This window comes from Coptis chinensis, chromosome 7 (genome assembly GCF_015680905.1).
Source record: "Coptis chinensis isolate HL-2020 chromosome 7, ASM1568090v1, whole genome shotgun sequence".
Classification (NCBI taxonomy): Eukaryota; Viridiplantae; Streptophyta; class Magnoliopsida; order Ranunculales; family Ranunculaceae; genus Coptis; species Coptis chinensis.
Window position 1 is genome coordinate 7,495,352 of NC_141462.1, and position 19,235 is coordinate 7,514,586.

General features: G+C 38.9%; 2 protein-coding genes, 3 long non-coding RNA genes and 1 pseudogene across 6 annotated transcripts; 5 read left to right on the plus strand and 1 right to left on the minus strand.

Annotated features, from left to right (window-relative positions):
- The first annotated feature begins 1,631 nt into the window (after positions 1 to 1,631).
- Positions 1,632 to 4,696, plus strand: LOC147485674 (L10-interacting MYB domain-containing protein-like; annotated as a pseudogene). The gene is made up of 6 exons (XR_015202411.1): positions 1,632 to 1,766; positions 1,853 to 2,253; positions 2,335 to 2,793; positions 2,884 to 3,343; positions 3,420 to 3,887; positions 3,969 to 4,696. The product of XR_015202411.1 is annotated as a L10-interacting MYB domain-containing protein-like (transcript).
- Positions 4,697 to 6,044: 1,348 nt separating this feature from the next.
- LOC147485675 (uncharacterized) lies at positions 6,045 to 7,464 on the plus strand. Its single transcript, XR_015202685.1, has 2 exons — positions 6,045 to 6,690; positions 6,725 to 7,464. It is a non-coding gene; the product is annotated as an uncharacterized LOC147485675 (long non-coding RNA).
- On the minus strand, positions 7,265 to 8,053 carry LOC147485676 (uncharacterized). Its single transcript, XR_015202684.1, has 2 exons — positions 7,903 to 8,053; positions 7,265 to 7,782 (listed from the first exon to the last, which is right to left on the minus strand). It is a non-coding gene; the product is annotated as an uncharacterized LOC147485676 (long non-coding RNA).
- Positions 8,054 to 8,466: 413 nt separating this feature from the next.
- Positions 8,467 to 9,359, plus strand: LOC147485677 (uncharacterized). The gene is made up of 2 exons (XR_015202439.1): positions 8,467 to 8,739; positions 8,883 to 9,359. It is a non-coding gene; the product is annotated as an uncharacterized LOC147485677 (long non-coding RNA).
- Positions 9,360 to 11,409: 2,050 nt separating this feature from the next.
- On the plus strand, positions 11,410 to 12,120 carry LOC147485678 (uncharacterized protein At4g02000-like). The gene has a single exon (XM_086573572.1). The coding sequence runs from the start codon at positions 11,410 to 11,412 to the stop codon at positions 12,118 to 12,120; it is 711 nt and encodes a 236-aa protein (XP_086429698.1).
- A 1,747-nt stretch (positions 12,121 to 13,867) lies between these two features.
- LOC147485679 (uncharacterized) lies at positions 13,868 to 17,032 on the plus strand. Its single transcript, XM_086573573.1, has 3 exons — positions 13,868 to 14,042; positions 15,250 to 15,791; positions 16,286 to 17,032. Exons 1-3 carry the CDS (start codon positions 13,868 to 13,870, stop codon positions 17,030 to 17,032), a joined length of 1,464 nt encoding a protein of 487 aa, XP_086429699.1.
- Positions 17,033 to 19,235: the final 2,203 nt, after the last annotated feature.

Here is a 19,235-nt window from a genome sequence, read left to right on the forward strand (position 1 = left end):
TTACATAATAATATTTTGACAGTTATTCTAATAATTAAAACTATATAGGGGTATAACTAGATAACTGCTAAGCAGTGGCGGCGTGAGCGGAGGGTGGAGAAGAGAGAGGAAGAGATGGGTTTGTGGATAGGGAGAGAGAAAGAATTAGGGTTTGGTTGAGAGAGAGAGGGAGAGGAAAGGAAAGAGAGAGAGAGATAGGTGAGAACAGACAGAAAGAAACCAACCAACTTAGTTTTTGTCCACATAATTTTCTTTCTATCCAGTAGGGGTATAACTAGATAACTGCTAAACAGTGGGGGCGTGAGCGGAGGGTGGAGAAGAGAGAGAGGAAGAGATGGGTTTGTGGATAGGGAGAGAGAGAGTTAGAATTTGGTTGAGAGAGAGAGGGAAAGAGAAGGAAAGAAAGAGAGAGAGATAGGTGAGGACAGACAGACAAAAACCAACCAACTTAGTTTTTGTCCCCATAACTCCCTTTCTACCCAGATCGCTCCGCTAACTTGATTAGAAAACGCCACAATCATTCTCTTTAGGCCCTGTTTGGTAGCCTGTATTGCCCAACCCATTCATGGGTTAGGGTGCACTATCCCGATTTTTATGTTTGGTTCCTATTTTTTGAGCCCAAGCCTGTAGACCTTAAGCTACTAGTTGGTTGGCCCAACCACAAAAGTATGAATAACGGTATCCATTGGAAAAGGTTGGATTTCAATCTACATCATACTAAATAAGAAAAGGACCGACAAATAAAAATAAAAAAAATGAGAAAACACAGCCGTACTCTCTTCTTCTTCACCACTTCAACAATTTATTCCCCCACCACCACCACCACCACCACCACCATCTTCTCTCCACACCTTGTTTCTCTTACTTAAACAAAAAAGAAAAGTGCAATATCTCAAAGCAAAACCCACCGTTTTCATCACACAAAATCTCTATTTTCTCAAATTTGAACATCTCTCTACTCATATCATCTCTTGATTTCTCCAATTTTGAAGATACAAAATGAAACCCACTTGATTTTTGCGATTTCCAAATTGTTGCTACTAAAGAAGTTTATGTAATATTTCTTTGTAAATTTCTTTCAAGAAAATAGAAATATATATGTGGTTGTTTTGGTATATTAATTTGGGAGTTTGATTAACAATATGTTTTAAGATTACATTGTATTGGGTTTTCTATTTGAAGTTTTTCATGATTATTTTGTGTGTTTATGGTGCAATAAGTTTTGAGGAAGAGTAGGCAAGAACCAAACAACTTGTGTTATTGATCATCTCTGGGACATGAACCACGAGAATTGGATACTCCAAATTTGGCTAAGTACCACCTACTACAGCATAAGTTGTTACTGCCAAACAGAGCCTTAATAAAGTAGTAAGATTATTACACAATTATGACATTATTTTTTGAACAATGATAGTAATATTTGAAATCGGATGGGGTATAATGGGAATGATCCACTGTTCACCGAACAACTCTCTTTTAAGTAGTTAGATTTTAGCCCAAGAAATAGGCCCAACCCAATATACCCAAAAACTTCGATTGAAACTCGCGCGAGGAAAATTAGATGCCCGTAAAAGATAAGGAATAAAAATTACGTCCCACAATTACACTTGAATTTCTCACCCAAAGTTTTCCACAAGGAAAAAAAAACATAAAAGAAAAGAAAAAAGCCTAATCAAATCAACAACATTCTCCAAAGAAATCTTTTGTTCCTCCCTCTCTTTATATCATTTCCCTTAATTCCGAAGCTGAAATTCACCAAAGAAGAGGTATAATTTCTTGTAATTTTATTTTCTTGAAGTACCTGGAATTTATTTCCTGACGTAAACTTTTGCATTCTTATTATATTTTCCAGTGGAAAATATTATTTTGTTTCTGATATAAGAAATTGAACTCCTAGGAATGGAACTCCGCCATATACTTCTACACAACAGTCAGAAAGAGAGAGAGAATGGTCGACATATTAGGTGGACATATGCAATGGATGAATGCATGATACAAGTGTTTCTTGAAGAAGCGAGGTTAGGACATAAAGGAAAGACTTGTTTCGAAGACAAAGCTTATACAACTGTTATAAATGCTTTGGCTGAACGTCTCGACACTGATATATGTAAAAAGCATATAGCCCATCGGCTTAAATCGTTTCGTAAAGAGTATCGCATGTTCAGGACGCTTATACAGCAGAATGGGTTTGTTTGGGACTCGGCTAGGAATAAGGTGACAGCTGAAGATTCTACTTGGAATGATTTCATCAAGGTACATTTTGAACTCATTGTCATTAGGTTGGATACAACGAGTTGAAGTTTGTTTATATGGGTTGTTTTGTTGCATTTATAGGTGAATCCAAAGTTTAAGTCGTTCCGGGGAAGGCCATGCAAGTGGAAGTTTGAGTCATTGGATATTATTGTAGGCAAAACTCGTGTGTTAGAATGTTCGTCTATGGATTCTCATGATTCTGACGAAACAGACACAGAGATAGACAGCAGAGAGAAGGGGAAACAGGTCAGATGGACTTTTGAAATGGACAAATGCATGATTGCAACGTTAGTTGAACAGGCAAGGCTGGGTCTCAAAGGTGAAAAGGGATTCAAAGATAAAGCCTATAGCGCTGTCTTCAGAGCTTTGGCACATGAAGTAGGTATTGACGTGTGCAAAAGTCATGTAGATAATCGTCTTAGAACACTTCGAACGGAATATCATGTGTTCTATACTTTGAGGGAGCACATTGAGTTTTGTTGGGACCCAGTAAGAAATAAGGTCACTGCCCCTGATTCCATATGGAACGATTACTTGAAGGTAATATTATATTTATTCAATTTTGTTAAGAGAAATTGACTCATATTTAATCTGTCACATAATTTCGTATGATATTTATACCATATACAGGAACATCCTGAGTTCAAGTCTTATCGTGGAAGGGCATGCAAATGGGATTATGAGTCTTTGGCAATTATTGTTGGCAACAACCAAGCTGTTGGAAGCAATGCACGAAGTTGTTTAGATTCCAGCCAGTCCACTCCAGAAGTGGACAGTAATGGTAAAGGAAAACAACTTAGATGGACTCGAGAAATGGACAAGTGCATGATAGAAACAATTGTCAATCATGTGAAGCCGGGTAACAAAGGGAACCAACGCTTTGAATATCAAGTTTATGATGCGGTTCGAGAGGCGTTGGCAGATCAACTACATCTTGATGTGTATGAGAAGCACATAGATAATCGGCTTAAAACATTTCGTTACTGAATACCACTTGTTTTGTACACTTAGAGAGCAGAATGGCTTTTCCTGGGACTCTCGGAAAAACACAGTTACTGCCTCTGATGCAACATGGAATGAATTCATCAAGGTACAACTAAACCAAATTGGAGTAAATGTAGACATGGATGCCATATCTTCTTACATGAATTGTTTATTTTGCATAGGAACACCCAAAGTTCAGACATTGTCGTGGAAGGGCTTGCAAATGGGATTATGAATCCTTGGCCATAATTGTAGGTGACAACAAAGCCTCTGGAACCTATGCCTTGTCTCTACCTGTGTTCCTTTTTTCCATATTGTCTACCTGAGGTAGACAATATGGAGAAAGGAACACAGGTTAGGTGGACCCAAGATATGGATGAGTGCATGATAGAAACATTGATCAAACAGGTGAGGTTAGGTAACAGAGGGAACAAATGTTTCAAAAGATGAGGCCTATGATACTGTCATAAATGCTTTGGCAGACGGTGGATATTGATGTCTGTAGGAAGCACATAGATAATAGGCTTAAAAACACTTAGAACGGAGTATACGACATGTTCCGCTCTAAAGAGAGCAGAAGGGTTTTGATTGGGACAGAGCTAAAAATAAAGTGACTGCGAAAAGATGGCATATGGAATGAATTCATCAAGGTATAGTTAATGTAATGCAGGTTCAAATAGTAATGTACACATGAATGACTATATTATTAAAAACTTTTGTATCATCTGTAGGCTCATCCAAAGTTCAAGCACTATCGTGGAAGGGCATGCAAATGGGACTATGATTCTTTGGCTATTATTGTAGGAAATTATGACACTGCCCAAAGCATTGGCATTAGTAGTCCAAATGTTGTTGATGTTGATATGGCCTCATGCCCTGTTCAGGATGTTGATGTTACATATGATTTGGCACTACAGGCGAATATGAGGCATGGTGACTGTGACGAAGAGGAAGAAAGACTGAGCCAAGATTTTAAGAGGAACCTTTCTCCTCGCACACCTTACAGTCGGCATGAAAAGAAAGCTCGTACAGCTGATATTGTGAGGGAAGTGATGGACATGGTGAACGAGAAAATTGGTGGTATGACAAAGTTAGTTGATGGTCTGTCATTTGCAAAAGAGCTATACACGGAGGTAATGAAGGTTGAAGGGTTTAGTCCGGATTTTCTGGATCGTGCATTTGAAATCCTCAAGAGGGATGGACATGGTGCAGAAATCTTTCTTGTGAGGACTGAGCCATATCGGAAACGGATGTTGAAAGAACTTTATGAGAAATACGGTGAACATGGTGAGAATGGTTCTGTGGCCTAGTCCAGGCTCATTCGTGTCAACATTTCTTTTTTATATTTTTTCTGTGCTTTTTTCTTTTTCTGGTTCTACGTGTATATATTTTGTTTTTGGATCGAGTAGTTTCTCAGTTTTCTGGTATGTAATTGAAAACAGGATTCATTTCCTCTGTATTCCATGCGAGTAATGTGGTATATGAATAGCCCTTTAACTTGGGAAATTTTAGAACATGGACAGAGACATGGTTCTCCCATTTTGTATGCGTAGATTTCACTTTCACTGTGAACCGTTGTACATGTTAAAGCATGTAATCCTGACGGTAGCGAAATACTCCTTTCGGATGAAACTTTATGGTGGATGAGAAACCTATTAGCCTATGTTATGCTCTTGAAATCTCTGGAAAACTAAATACATACTAATCCTATAATGTGACAAGGTTATATGTTTATTAGTTATGCAATTTTTTTGCTTCTTCATTTTTATCAAAACTTCCAAACTGCTCTGGTCAATACGTCAATTTACCAAACTAGCTAGTTAACCGATAGCCATTTTAAGCTTCGAAAGTTGTGAATCCATCCAAGTCCCATGCATTTTTGTTGATCCCTCCATGCGTGTTTCATTTCTAAGATTTAGTTGTACCACAAGGATTTCACTGGTATTAAGTTACAGCTAGCTCATCCATTACCACCACACTATACCAATTAGTCTCCCCGACTATTTAACCACTAATAAGACACCTATTTTTGCAAAAGAACTATAAAGAAATCAAAGTGAAAGATCTTGTAATTGAAAATATGACGAAGATCCAGATTCTCTGTTGTTTCTTAGCTATGCTTTTGCTGGTAAGTATAGTCACTGGTGAAGCAGTCAATCCCACGAAAGGTATTTCGACAAGTCTGCGAAAGGGGATTAGTGGATTTTTGGCCAAGAGAAGTGGTACTTGGATCCCATCTGGGATGGGCAAGAGATTCGGACGCTACAGCCCTGCCATGATCACCAACACCAACATAGATGGAGTTACGCATGCTGGTGGTAAAGAACTTGAAGCAAAGAGATCTCGCAGGGGAAGGACTTCCAAGGTTTGCATGACTCAGAATAACTGCTACCAAAAGAAGCTGGTATGCCCTAAGAGGTGCAAAAGCGGGCCTCCAAGTCGGCTCAAATCTAATCACTTCGCTGGCCAATGCGTCTTGAACTGCAAGAAGTGCATTGCACACTGCTGAAACTAATCAACTTTTTCCCGGGTTCACATCTTTTATGTCTGTTTTGTTTATGGTTTGGTAGCTAGATTTGCGATTGGTATGTTTTAATGTTAGGATCTTCCTATGGTGTCTTATTTCTAACTAATTAATAAATCTCTCTTTCTAAAGAGTCTCATCCAGGTGCTGCATGTTAATTAATAGAGAACCACATATTAAGACAGAAATCATGGGATGAATATTGAACTTGAATTTGCATAACTTGGCCTCAGAGCCGCAGAACATATACTCCAAGTGAATTTGAAATATTCATACGCTTATCAAGATACTGAATTGCATTTGTTGTGCGGAAAAGTAATTCCGACTGCAAGGAATTTGCATATCAGCTGTTAGGTCCTTGCACATTCACCAGCTACTCATTTTCCTCTATGGTGACTTAAATGACGGTTAACCATTTTGACCAAAAAATAATAAAGATTACGTACCGAAAGACTTACATAAAAAAAACTGATGAGACCTCATAGAAGCACACTACGCCCAGACGTCTTTGCATGCATTCATCTCTATAAATTCTAAAGAGACTCTTAAGTTTCTCAAACCGGTCTCCATTCAGAAGATTAAACTGTTTAAGTGAGCTCAAAATTATAAGCCTGAGGGAGGTAAAATTGGTTGGAGTTTCTCTTAGCCTGTTCTGTTACAGAGTTGAATGGGCTCTAAAGCTTAATGGTGTGGAGTATGAGTACATAGAAGAAGATCTAAGCAACAAGATTCCCCTGCTTATCAGTTACAATCCATTCTATAAGAAGGTCCCAGTACTGGTTCATGCATGACGGTAAAGCAATAGCCGAGTCCCCCATTATTCTTGAATATATTGACGAAATATGGAAGCAGACCCCTCTGTTGCCTAAAGAACCTTTGAAACGAGCTACTCTACTCGTGTTTTTTTAGCTAAATTAGCTGACGAGAAGGTGAGAGGATTTAATGATCTTTTATCTTTAACAGGGATGTTTTTCATCTTTTACTGATGTGCCAAGACATGTTCTGCATGATTTCTCCAGATTTTGCATCTATAACATTTTGGGGACTACTTACATGAACTAACGTTACTGTAGATTACGGCTGGTATATATATGGGAAGCGTTCATCGCCGAAACAAAGGACAAAGAAAAAGCCATGGAGTCTGCACTTGAAACACTGAAGATTTTAGATGAACAGATCAAAGGGAAGAAGTTCTTTGGAGGAGAGAAGATGGGGTTTGTTGATAATTTGATATGGTGGTGGGTTCAATCCCTCAGTGGATCAGGGCCATAGAAGAAGTTGGAGAAATGAAACTACTTAATTGATACAGAAAGGTTTCCATCACTCGGCGAATTAATAGGCTCAAAACTTTTACCAAATTCCACTTATCAAAGAATGCCTACCGGCTAATGATGTAATGGTCAATTACAATCCCGAGAGCCGAAATTACATGCGTTCATTGGCTGCCAATTAAGAAATAACACTAAGTTTTATTGTATGTAACTACTAGTAGAGATTTAAATAGATCACATCAAGGTCCAAGAATTTTATTTATTTTGATAGTTCAACAAGGTCCAATAATTGAACAAGATATTGTACTGAGCTACTTGCAAGTCTGCAACAGGTTTAGTGGATGATTCTACCATCTTTTTTACTTGATTAATAATAAATCATCTTTGATTACCAATTTAGTTTACAAAAAAAACTATTAACAGGAGAACCTTGGAAAATAAAGAATGTATGACTCGTCTACTCATGGCTAAGAGCTTTGCACTGCCACTGTTTAGAATATAGTTGTACGTACTATCATTGTTAATTAGTTCCAATATTTTCAGCTGATTCATGTATGATCTGTTTAATCTAATTAGATTCTGTTAGTTTTCTTCTGGTCGATCGTCACTCATCATAGGCTTCGCAGCATAACCAATTCATGCATGGCCAGCTTCAATTCTCTTCACTGATCAGCAGTGTTGATTTGTGGAGGTCTTTTCCCTCCACTTGGCGGACGGCGTACTGGTTTTCTGATTCTCAAAGCTGATGGTCTGTCAAACATAACAAGAAAACTTAGATTATTACCAATGAAACTTCACAATGCAAACTGAAAGATAACAAGTTATTAACATCTAAAACACACACACTTGAATTATATATGGATAACTTACTTGGCCGCCCTTTGGTTTTTCACTTTTTTGAGTGTCGAGTTGGGCCTTGTTTTTGGCATTAAAACACCATCGGCCATGAGGAAGCTTTATTGAGTACGAGAGGAGATTTCAAGTATCTTTGTCAAGTAGCTTTCAAGTAGTGGTTGTGTGTGTGTTTGCTCAAGCCTCATCAAGCTATTTATAACTATCACAAGATGGTTTTAAAAGAAAGTCAATAGACGTGTTCCTTGAAGAGCTTAGACCAAAATATTGAACAAAAAGAACATGGACTAAAGATTGAACAATTTTTTTGGTTTTTTTGTTGTCGTGAGGCCACTAGTTGAATTTCATCACAGCGAACAATTCAATAAAAAAATGTATCAAGTGTGAAATTAAATCCACTATAACTGACCAATGTGCTCAATCATAGACTTGGTCGTCGTTTGACACGGTCTTACGGTATTTCAGAGTGCATCAGTGCCATGTCACATTGGGTCGTCGGTCCTAGTACAAAGTCATTTTAGTTTGGTTATTTTGGATCCAAGTCAATTTGGATTAATTCAAAACACTTGAACAAACCACGGACACACGTTCATTGGCATTTAACTCAAAGATCCCCATGAGACATCATGCATGGGCTCTATTATAAACATTTGAAGGTCATCGAGCAACTCATAGTTGAGGTTATTAACACTTGTACTTTAAGAGAAACGAATCAGAACTGTTCACTTTCATCTCTCCGACTGTCCTAAGGCTACAACTTTCTTGCGATATGATCATGGCTCATGTTGGTGTTTTATTACGAAATACTCTCTTTGTAAAGCCAAATCTTCATGCAAATAGGCCAAGCATTATCAGGTAACTAGTTACAATGCTTCTTTATGCTTATGCATCCTTGAACCTTCCTCATATATATGAATTGTCAAGTAATATAAATACGTTTTTAAGTATTTCTCACAGAAGATGAATGTACTTCAACTAAAATTTCATTTTCATTACAGAGGTGCCTGGGCGGAAGTAAGAAAACCAAAACGACCTCGGATCAGCGGAGGCAAAAACCCACCTCAGATCCACAGTGTTAGGATGTTCACAACGGAAGCAAGAGTTACTGAAGAGAAGTCGACAGTGAGTAATTTGGAATTGGAAAGATTAAAAGAAGAGAATAAGATAGCCCAAAGAGATTCCTGAAAGAATATCTGTAAACTAACAGATGGTCTATTAATAGGCCTTTGAGACATGCATGGGATAGGTATATATACAAAGCTTTGCCCCTATACTTAAAAGTAGTGTGACCAACAATTCTGATCGTGCGAAGTTAGATTATATTGGTTTGCTCAATTAAGAATTTTATTAGTTTATATTTATTGTGTCTTGGCTAATTATCTGCTAAACTGATGTATATGATTAAGGAGTAGTGCTTCAATTCACTGACAATTACTAGCTTAACTCTTTTTTCTCATAAGCACTTGTTAAGCTAATTATTCATTCTAATTTTTCGTTTTTTTGCTTCTGCCACAATTACACACAAAGCAGCGAACTCAGTAAATGCATTTTGCATTTTTACAACGAATCGGCATTCTTGACAAATCACTTTCTCATACTAATTAACAAGTAGTGATTATGTATGAATCTTCGGAAGGAAAAATATCACAAGCTAGAACTTATTATTATTAACATCTTCTTCAGTGCGAAAAGAGATTAATCGTGAAAAGGCTGCTAGAAAACGTCTCAGTTAAATCCATAGTTCAGAATTTCTATAAACTACACTTCTAAAAATCAGAATTCCGGTCAAAAACCACAGTTCATCTAACATTGTTATTTCCGATAGTCCGAGATTCCATTCGAAATCACAAACTATGGTTAAATTTAAGTGTTTTTAGCGTTCAACACAAAAGTGCTCAAAGAAGCATTTTGTAAGAATTCAGTGGCTATATGTGTGGATCTCAAAATCCTAGATATTAATAAGTGGTAGTCTATCCAATATATCTAGGATTCAAATTCAAGACGGTTTCTTATCTATCTGATGAAGTGTTCAAACACAAATCCAATATAGGGTATCAAACTTTTTAAACAGGTTGCGAATTTTGTTGTACGACCACAAAGATCATCATACCGAAAAATCAGCATATTTTGAAAGTTCTAACCAAATGATCAAAATCAGCATATTAGACTTGGTGGATAAATGGTCTAGTGTTAGTGTTTTAGATGACAAGTATGAATGTATGATTTTTGCCACTTCTCTGTGATTGGATGGGCCTTGTTAAGTGTGAACCATGTTGGCGAAATGTTAAATAGAAATCATAAGCACGGTCCAACTGTCCAAGAAGGTAGACAAAAACTGGAGGAGAAGCAGTATCATCGAGTCCCCAGACTTATAATTCTACTGAAAGTGACTAATCAATAGACGGGAGAAATAGCCTAGATTAGCCACTCCTTGGCTTATCCATTGTCACCAAGTTCGGCATTTTTTTGAAAAAAACGCGTTTAAAATCGAGATATTGGCAAGGCGTCTGATTCCAGTTTTAAAACCCAGGTTTTTTAAAAAAAAACCCGTTTTAAACGTTTTAAACTTAAAAAACGTTTAAAATCCGAGATTTTGAAAATCTCCCGTTTAAAACTTTTTTTTTTAATCTAAAAGAAAACACGAAGAAGAAAAAAGGGTTTTGGAGTTTACCTTTTTTAAGAGTGGGCGTTAGATTGACTTATTGAGACAATTTTATTTTGTTTTGGACTATTAATAATTAATTATAAATTTTAAAGTTATTAACTTATTTGTAGAACTTGATTATGCCATTATGGTTGGTAATTAGTAGTATCTTATTTAGAGTCGTGTGTTTTGGTACTGAATATAAAATTTCTAGTATTTGGATGAGTAATGATAATTTGATACTTTTATGTATTTGAATTTTTTTTTTTTCATTTGCATTATTTTTATTTTTATTTTATGTGTCAATTCTTTTTTCCACTCTTATAAAAAAATAAAATTCTTTATTTATTATATTCTTTATCATCGGTTTTTACCGTTTCTTTACGTATTGTACGTATTATACGTTTTAAACCCGTTTTACAGTTTTAAATCCGTTTTTTATGTCCCACGTTTTTTTACGTTTTTTTTTCCATTTTTTTCCCGAGACGTTCTGTTTAAAACACGAACTAAATTTTTTTCAAATACACCGTTTTAAATCCGTACTGTACTTGGTGACAATGGACTTACCTTGAGAAATGCATAATGTAGGAGACTAGTACCACTTGCAGTGAACACCACGTTAGCAAAAAAGCAAACACGGGTCAAAGAAGAAACTGTTTTTAAAATATCAAAGTTGTCAACCAATAAAACCCAGTATTTATTTGTTGGGCCACTAATAAGATAGCTAAGGAGGTCTTTTAGTATGTTCTTATGGTACCATCCTCTTTCTGGTACCGATTGTGTGGATGAGACTAACCAGCCTCTCCTGTGGGCGAAAACAGAGCTTCTCTCTCTTAATCTCTTCTCTGTCATCTAATCTACAGCGTCTTGGGAAAGCAACTATGGAATCTAGCGTGGAACAACACCAGGACACAGACATGCTTCTGGAAGGAAACAAGAGAATAGAGGAGATTCAGCAGAACATGTTTAATCTATTCTTCAGGAAGAAAGCACAAAGGGTGATTGAATTGGATTGCATAAATGGTCCAGACCAAGTAAATGGACCGCTCACTCTTGTGGGTAAGATATATGGAGGGCACAAAATACAGCTAGAAGATCTAAGTGCAGAAGTGCATAGATTATGGCAAACAAAGTATGAAATCTGCTTGGAAATGGTGGATAGAGATCATATCCAAATTATGTTTGAAGAAGAAAAAGAACGATCACATGTACTGGAAAACGGGCCATGGAACATATATGGATACATCCTATCAATTAAGGAGTGGAGGGGAAGTCACCGGATGGAGGATTATAATTTTGATTTTGTTAAGTTTTGGGTACAAATCTGGGATCTTCCAAAGGTACGCATAAATCAAGCTAATGTACGGAAGATTGGCGCAGAACTTGGGGAAGTATGTGAAGTCGATCTCTCATGCCCGCCAGAATTTAACCAGCCTGTTGCCAGAGTAAAGATAGAAATGGACATTAAAGAACGTCTAACAAAGGAGCAGAACATCAAACTGGAAACAGGGGACAATCTGATAGTCAGATTCAAGTATGAGAAGCTTGAAATCTTACGCTTTCTATGCATCATAGGACCACCACCAATATAAGCTGTCGCATTAGGGCACAATATAGATATGATATATCAAAAAACGGAGGAACCCCAGCAGTCATCAAACCTTTTTTCTCATCCCACCTGAAAGCCCCACAATTCTTCAATGGCATAGCATTTACTGGGAAACAAAGGGTAGTCATAGTAGAAGAGCATGCGAAGCTAAGAGTGGAAGAAATGCCCGGTGTCTCCGGGCTAATCGGAGGAAAAGTGGTACGGCCGAGCTAGACAAGATAGATGGCACAATCGCCGTCGAAAAAATTCGAAGCTAATAGAGACAAAAAGCGGCCAATACTCAGTCTGATGCCGAGAGGACCTGCAGGGACCGAAATCACAAACGCTAAGCGCCGCACCGGATGTTATTACAACGGATAGAATTCACGATTCGGACCCCACCTCCCCCCGGATAGAAAGGATAGCTAGGCCCAAAGGACATGGGCCAGAGAAAGGCGAGATAGATTTGTTGGGGCCTGGGGAAAAAAGAGGCAGAGGCCAGCTGGTGGTGTTTGAAAGGCCACAAAATAAGATGGGTTACATTAACAAAAACGTAATGGGCCGGGACATACGAACAGCTGCTTTAAATAGGGAAGAAGGTGGGAGAGAGAATGCAATACAAGATAAGATCGAGACCGAGAATCAATGTGTCCAACCTGGAGCGCAATCTAGTCAAGTCAAGCATGATGAAGGTAGTAGGATACGCCGCCCTCAAAACCCACCACAACACCTACAATCAGCGATTTCCAAGGAAAAGCTCAGCAAAACCAAGGAGATCCAGTCTGAGAAAGAGGAGATATCCAAATCGCGAGGAAGCGGAAGCGAGTTCCTATTCCAAAGCAAAGCGACGCGTGGACGAGGTTTCAAGACAAAGGTATCTCGAGGAATAAAGCAAAAGAGGAGGCCACAGATTAGTTTAAATGCGATCACAGAGCTGGAAGAAAAGGAAGAGGAGTCTAATGGAGTAAGGAATACTGGAAATAAAAGAAAAGGAAGTCTAGCAATAGAAATTTATCAACCCATGGCGGGGCGGTGAAGTATAAATGGCGGAGAAGGAGCATTCTAGAAGGCGGTGAAGAGATCAAAAAAGGGCAAAGTTACAAGCGGATGAAATGAGAAATAGGGGAAGGAGATAGACTCATCCCAATGGGAACGCCAATTGTTCCAATCTCCAGTGGGTCGAGTGAATCCCAAAGTGAACGAGGGGGGACTGAGGAGGAGAGCATGAATACCTCCTCAGAACCGTCTGCAACAAATGAAGAAGATCTGGAGTCAGACTCGGATGAGGAGGTGGATACAGAAGATTCTGAAGAGATGAAGGATGATTTGAGGTTTGAGGCTGGACTAGAATACCCAGATCAAGAAGTTGTCAATTATGAGGCCCAAGATATGGGCGGCCTAGAGGGGCGAATGTGACGCCGTTTGATGACCAACCAATACCTCGGCTATGGATGATTCTACGGTGCTTTCGAAAAGACTCAAAGACACGAAGCGCAAACATCGAACACGATGGGAAGGCTCTAGTTGTGGAGGGAGCGAGCATAAAAGCAAGACTACTGATAAGAAAGGAAGTGAGGATAACATAAACAGTGAGGGTCTGTTACTTTCTCCCTCAGGGCTCGCGGTGGCTGTCCCCCCTCACAGCCGCCTCTGTCTCCATGACGATCCAAGCCTGGAATTGCCGGGGGATAGGTACCACCACGGCGGTTCAACAACTAAAGGACCTGTTGGGGAAGTTCGAAGTTGATATTATGTGTTTGTCTGAAACTAAAGCAAGTCAAGAAGGAATAAAGAAACTGAGTAAACAACTGAAGATGAGTGGGTCTTTTGCTGTTCCTGCGCTAGGAAGGAGTGGAGGTCTGGCAGTCTTGTGGAGAGAAGGAGTTGATCTAGAAATTCTTGGAGCTTCACGACACCAAATTACAGGTAAAATTGTCAATTATTTCCATAAGGAGCCTTGGTTTTTTCTTTTTTGTGTATGGGAACCTATTGCACACAATAGGAATAAAGTGTGGAACGAGCTAAGGGGTTTAGCCCCTTTGATCCCGAGACCTTGGATCCCGTTTGGGGATTTTAATGCCATTGCTAGTCTAGATGAGAAAATAGGGAAGAAGTAAAATCACTAAAAGCATGGAGGAGTTCAATGGCCTAATTACTGATCTGGGGCTGGTGGATTTAGGGTTCAAGGGTCCTAAATACACTTGGAGCAACAATAGGAGGATTCAAGATCATATTTTGGAAAGGCTTGATCGAGCCTTGGCTACACCCGAAAGTGGCTAGTCGCTTTCCCACAATGCCCGGTCGGGGACTGGGCGATGCTACCTCCTCGACCATATTTCTCTGTTTATAAATCGGCAAATAAAGTTTGAAAAGCTTGCCTAGACCCTTTAAGTTTTTGATATGTGGCTCAAAATGAGGGATGCTTGGCTGTTATTGAAAGCTTGGAACTTCGATAAAGGCTGATCTTCCTGATAGAACCTTTCTTAATAGGATGAGGAGGACTAGGAAAGATCTCAGCCTTTGGAATAAGCATGTTTTGGGAATATTTTCACTAATATAAAGGCTACCCAAGATAAGCTCAATTACGTTCGTCCCAAAGCCTTTCAAGATAGGGAAACTATACCAAGGCTAAGAAGCTTAAAGAGGAGCTCCGGATCGGTGGTATATTAAAGAAGAAGACTTTTGGAAACAAAAGTCATCTAATACCTGGCTTAAAGATGGTGGGAAAAATACAAAGTTCTTTCACTTATCCACCATATACAGAAGAAGGAAAAATAATATCGAAAAGATAAGAAATAATGAGGGGGAATGGCAGGAAGGAAGAACAGAGGTGGGAACCTCTCTTAATCAATACTTTAAGGAGATTTTCACCTTTGATCAACCTGAAACAAATGAGGACATCCTTAATTTGTTTCAACCTTGTGTTACCCCTACTGAAAATGAAAGGCTCACTGCTATTCCTACTTCTGAGGAGATTTGGGCTGTGGTCAAAAAGATGGGGAGCCTTAAGTCCCCTGGACCTGATGGGTTCCAAGGCATTTTTTATCAGAAGTGCTGGGATACCATAGGGCCAACTGTGGTTGGTTTTGACGTTTTGTTCAGGATTTCTTTAACCTGGGATCCCTGAACCCAGAGGTAAATGAAACCTTTATAGCTTTAATCCCTAAGGTTGCTAACCCAGACCATGCTTCTAAATTCAGGCCTATTAGTCTCTGTAACTTTGGGTACAAGATTATCTCCAAAATTCTTGCTAACAGACTGAAAGGTCTGATTAACAACATCATATCCCCATTCCAAGGGGCTTTTATCAAGGGCAGAAGCATTGGGGATAATGTTGGCCTTGCTTGTGAGGTTTTTCACAACATGAAAAACATGAAATCTAAGAGAGAGGGTTGGATTGCTCTTAAGCTTGACATGGCCAAGGCCTATGACAGGGTGGAATGGGGCTTTGTTGACAAAATCTTTGAAAAACTTGGATTCAATGAGAAATGGAGACATATGATATACCAATGTGTCTCTACTGTCTCATTCCAAGTCATGCTCAATGGGTCCCCTCTGGAGAAGTTCATCCCTGAAAGGGGAGTTAGGCAAGGGGACCCCATATCCCCATATTTGTTCATTTTGGTCTCAGAAGCTTTATCTAGAATGGTGGCCAAGGCTGAACAAGAGGGGCAGGTACATGGGATAAAAATCAAAAGACACTCTCCTGCTCTCACTCATCTGCTATATGCAGATGACTTGATCCTCTTCACTAAAGCAAATGTGGTAGAGAGTGGTAATCTGAAGAAAATTCTGGATGATTACTGTGCTGCCTCAAGGCAAAAAATAAATTATGAAAAGTCTAGTGTATTCTTCAGTAGGAATGTCAATTATAGACATAAGATGAAACTCAAGAGGTTTTGGAAAATCAGAAATTTCTCTCCAAAGAGAAATATCCGGGAGTGCTGTTATGCTATCAAAGGAAAAGTCGAGGGACTTTGACTACAGTAGACAAGATCCATACTAAGATAAAAGGCTGGAAAGCTAAGGTGTTATCCCAAGTTTGGGAGAACAACTCTTATCAAGCAAATGGCTCGGACCATACCCCTATATGCTATGTCAACTTATCTCGCTCCCTCGCCGGCTACTTGCAATAAGATTGGCAGAGCATGTAAAATTCTGTGGTCCAGGAAGGAACAAACAAAAAGTGTCCACACCAAAGGGTGGGACTCTATCTGTCAACCAAAACAAGTTGGAGGATTGGGGCTAAGGAAGGCCAGGGACATGAATATGGCTATCCTTGCAAAGCTTCCATGGAAGGTCGCCCCGATGTTTCTTCCTTATGGACAAGAACCTTGTTCAGCATATATGGGAAGAACTGGATTGGAGATGTAGACAAACCCCCTGACAAAGCCTCCTACTTTTGGAAAGGCATACACAAAGCCTTCAATGCCATTAGTGGGGGCTTAATATGGGGGATTGGGAATGGGGAAACAACTTCTCTGCTCAAAGACCCATGGCTAAAATGTAAGAATAAACCAGTAACCCTGGAAGAATTGGGGGTGGAAAACCCTAGTTTGCATAACAAGGTGGTCTCGGAGCTGTTCCTAAGTGATAAAAGTGGGTGGGATGAGACTAAGATAAGGAATCATTTTGATCCTTACTTGAGCAACCACATCCTGTCTATCAAAGTTAGACCTGAGCAAGCTTTGGCTGACAAGATGAAGTGGAATGGGGACAAGTATGGGCACCTAACTGCTAAATCAGCATATAGGTTCCTTAAACCTGAGGATGGGTTGGGACAAAGCTCTAGCTGCAACCCCCAATCCCTCACCCAGGTGTGGAAATCCCCATTACCAGCTTTTATTCAGATGTTCCTATGGAAGCTATACATGCATATGCTTCCAATGGGAGACATTCGCGAAAAAGAAAGATAAAAGGGAGTTATCATGTCCTTTTTGCTTAAGGAGCGGAAACAAATGAGCATCTTTTCTTCACTTGTGAATGGACAAGAACTGTGGTTAATGGTAAACTCTATTCTAGGGCTAAGGACAACACAGCATCTTCCTCTAAGACAGAGATTGGACACGATGATCTTGTGGAGCTGCAGTAAGGCAAAAGATCAAGTGCTGGCTGGGATACACATGGCTTTTATTCTATATCACATATGGACTTCCAGAAATGAGCTCAAATTTGAGAACAGGAAAGCCAACAGAGAAAGAATTCTCAGGGAAAGCAGCAAACAGGCAGACAAGAGCTACCAGGCCTTCAGAGAAGAACCTCTCACCCTTAATCTTAGCTCAGCTAAACTTGAACATAGCTTTGAGGAACTTTTTCCCCTTATTCCAAATGATAGTATTATAATAAGCTTTGATGCATCTTTTCACAGGGAATTGGGATGGGCAGGAGGCTGGGCGATAGCATCGGACGCTGAAGGATCGTCGTTAGGCATTTGTCGAAGATTTAGAGCTACTGAGGCGGTGACGCCGAAACCGAAGCGGTGAAGTTCTTTGTTTTCTTTGGCAAGGAAGCTTGGGAAGCCACATTTTGTGTGTATAGGCGACAACCAAGAGGTGATCAGATCACTACAAGGTCATCCATGTCGATGGGAATGGGAAGCCATGACAAACCATATTACCTCGCTAGTACCTGTTAGTAGCTCTGTAGAGTTTAAATGGATTAGTCGAACTCTCAATGGGGATGCAGACTCCCTAGCTGCTTGGGCCTATCAGCAGCTAGGTAACTCTGATCTTCCAAATTGTATGGTTGATACAAATTGTGTTCCTTTATGGGTGTGAGGGTGGGTTGTTTAAGTTTGATATATATAAAATAGTATGATTTGCACCAAAAAAAAAAAGTATGTTCTTATGGTTGTGTTTCTTCTAAAGTTTTGGTTGGTCCTGGGAGGGGCAGTTGTATTTCAAGCCAAGAAGATCCGTTCTTGTTGGAGAAAAGATTTAATTTTTTTTATTATTACTAATGATACATTTAATTGGAAGAATAATACCCAAAAGAGTCGAACCATTGAACTCAGTCGGGCTTACTAAAATGGTTATTTTTTTTTAGGAGACCCTAATTTTCCATCTAGTAGGGAAAAATCCTAATTGGCTCATCTAGAGGTAGTAATTCTCTTTAACCCTAAGTGGGTGTTTGGTTCTCATTTTTTCAAAAATTATTTTTTCTTAAAAACACTTTTATGAAAATGTATTTATTCTAAAAGCAGTTTTTCAATAAACATGTTTGGTTGTGACTTTTTCTTAAAAGCTATTTTATCAAATTAGATTTCACACTATGTTTTTCGATATATTTTGGCATATATCGTTGGCATAAATCACTAAAGTCTAAAACATCCGGGGAGTTCATTTGCCTTTTAGCACCAAAAGTGTTTCCTTCAAAAGAAAAAATAGTTTTTAACTTAAAAACAAGTTTTACCTAATTATCATAAAACAAGTTTTTGGGACCAAAAAGTGTTTTTTGGATGAAAAACTATTTTTTTTTTAAATAGAAACCAAATACATTTATTTTTTCAAAAAATGTTTTTTCACTAATAAACACTTTTTGGCAATAAATAAATAGAATCCAAACACCCCCTAATGCTCGAAAAAAAGGTATAATGCCTTGCTATGAATGCATCTTGTCTACCACCTTGATACCAAGTCATTAATCTCAAAAGTAAGAGTAGCTTTGCACTATTGAATCGCTTTAGCTACTCTCCTCGAAGATGAGTACCATTTGTTCCTTGAGCAGTTATCAAGGCGGAAGACATTGCTTCCAATCTAAGAGATTACACAATCCACATTGTTGATTGCGCACCGACTGCACAAGAAATGCAGATGCATTTAACGTCTGAATCTCAATGTAGTCGGCTGTGGGTAGTTCCTAAGATGGCGCATGAGAGACAAACACCTGTTGGTTTAGTGATCTCCTACCGGCATAGTGAGATCTCCCTATAGAATTTCTGTTATTTTCTTGTGTGCACGTGTAATTTTCCACGGTGAGAATGTCTATAAACTAATAAAGAAGGACCTCGTACTCTCCTAGTTTTATCACAAGGCTTGAAGATACTGGATTTGGGGATTACTGTCGCATACTCTCACAAAAAGAACATTGGGCTGCCTCATACACCGAAAAAAGGATTTG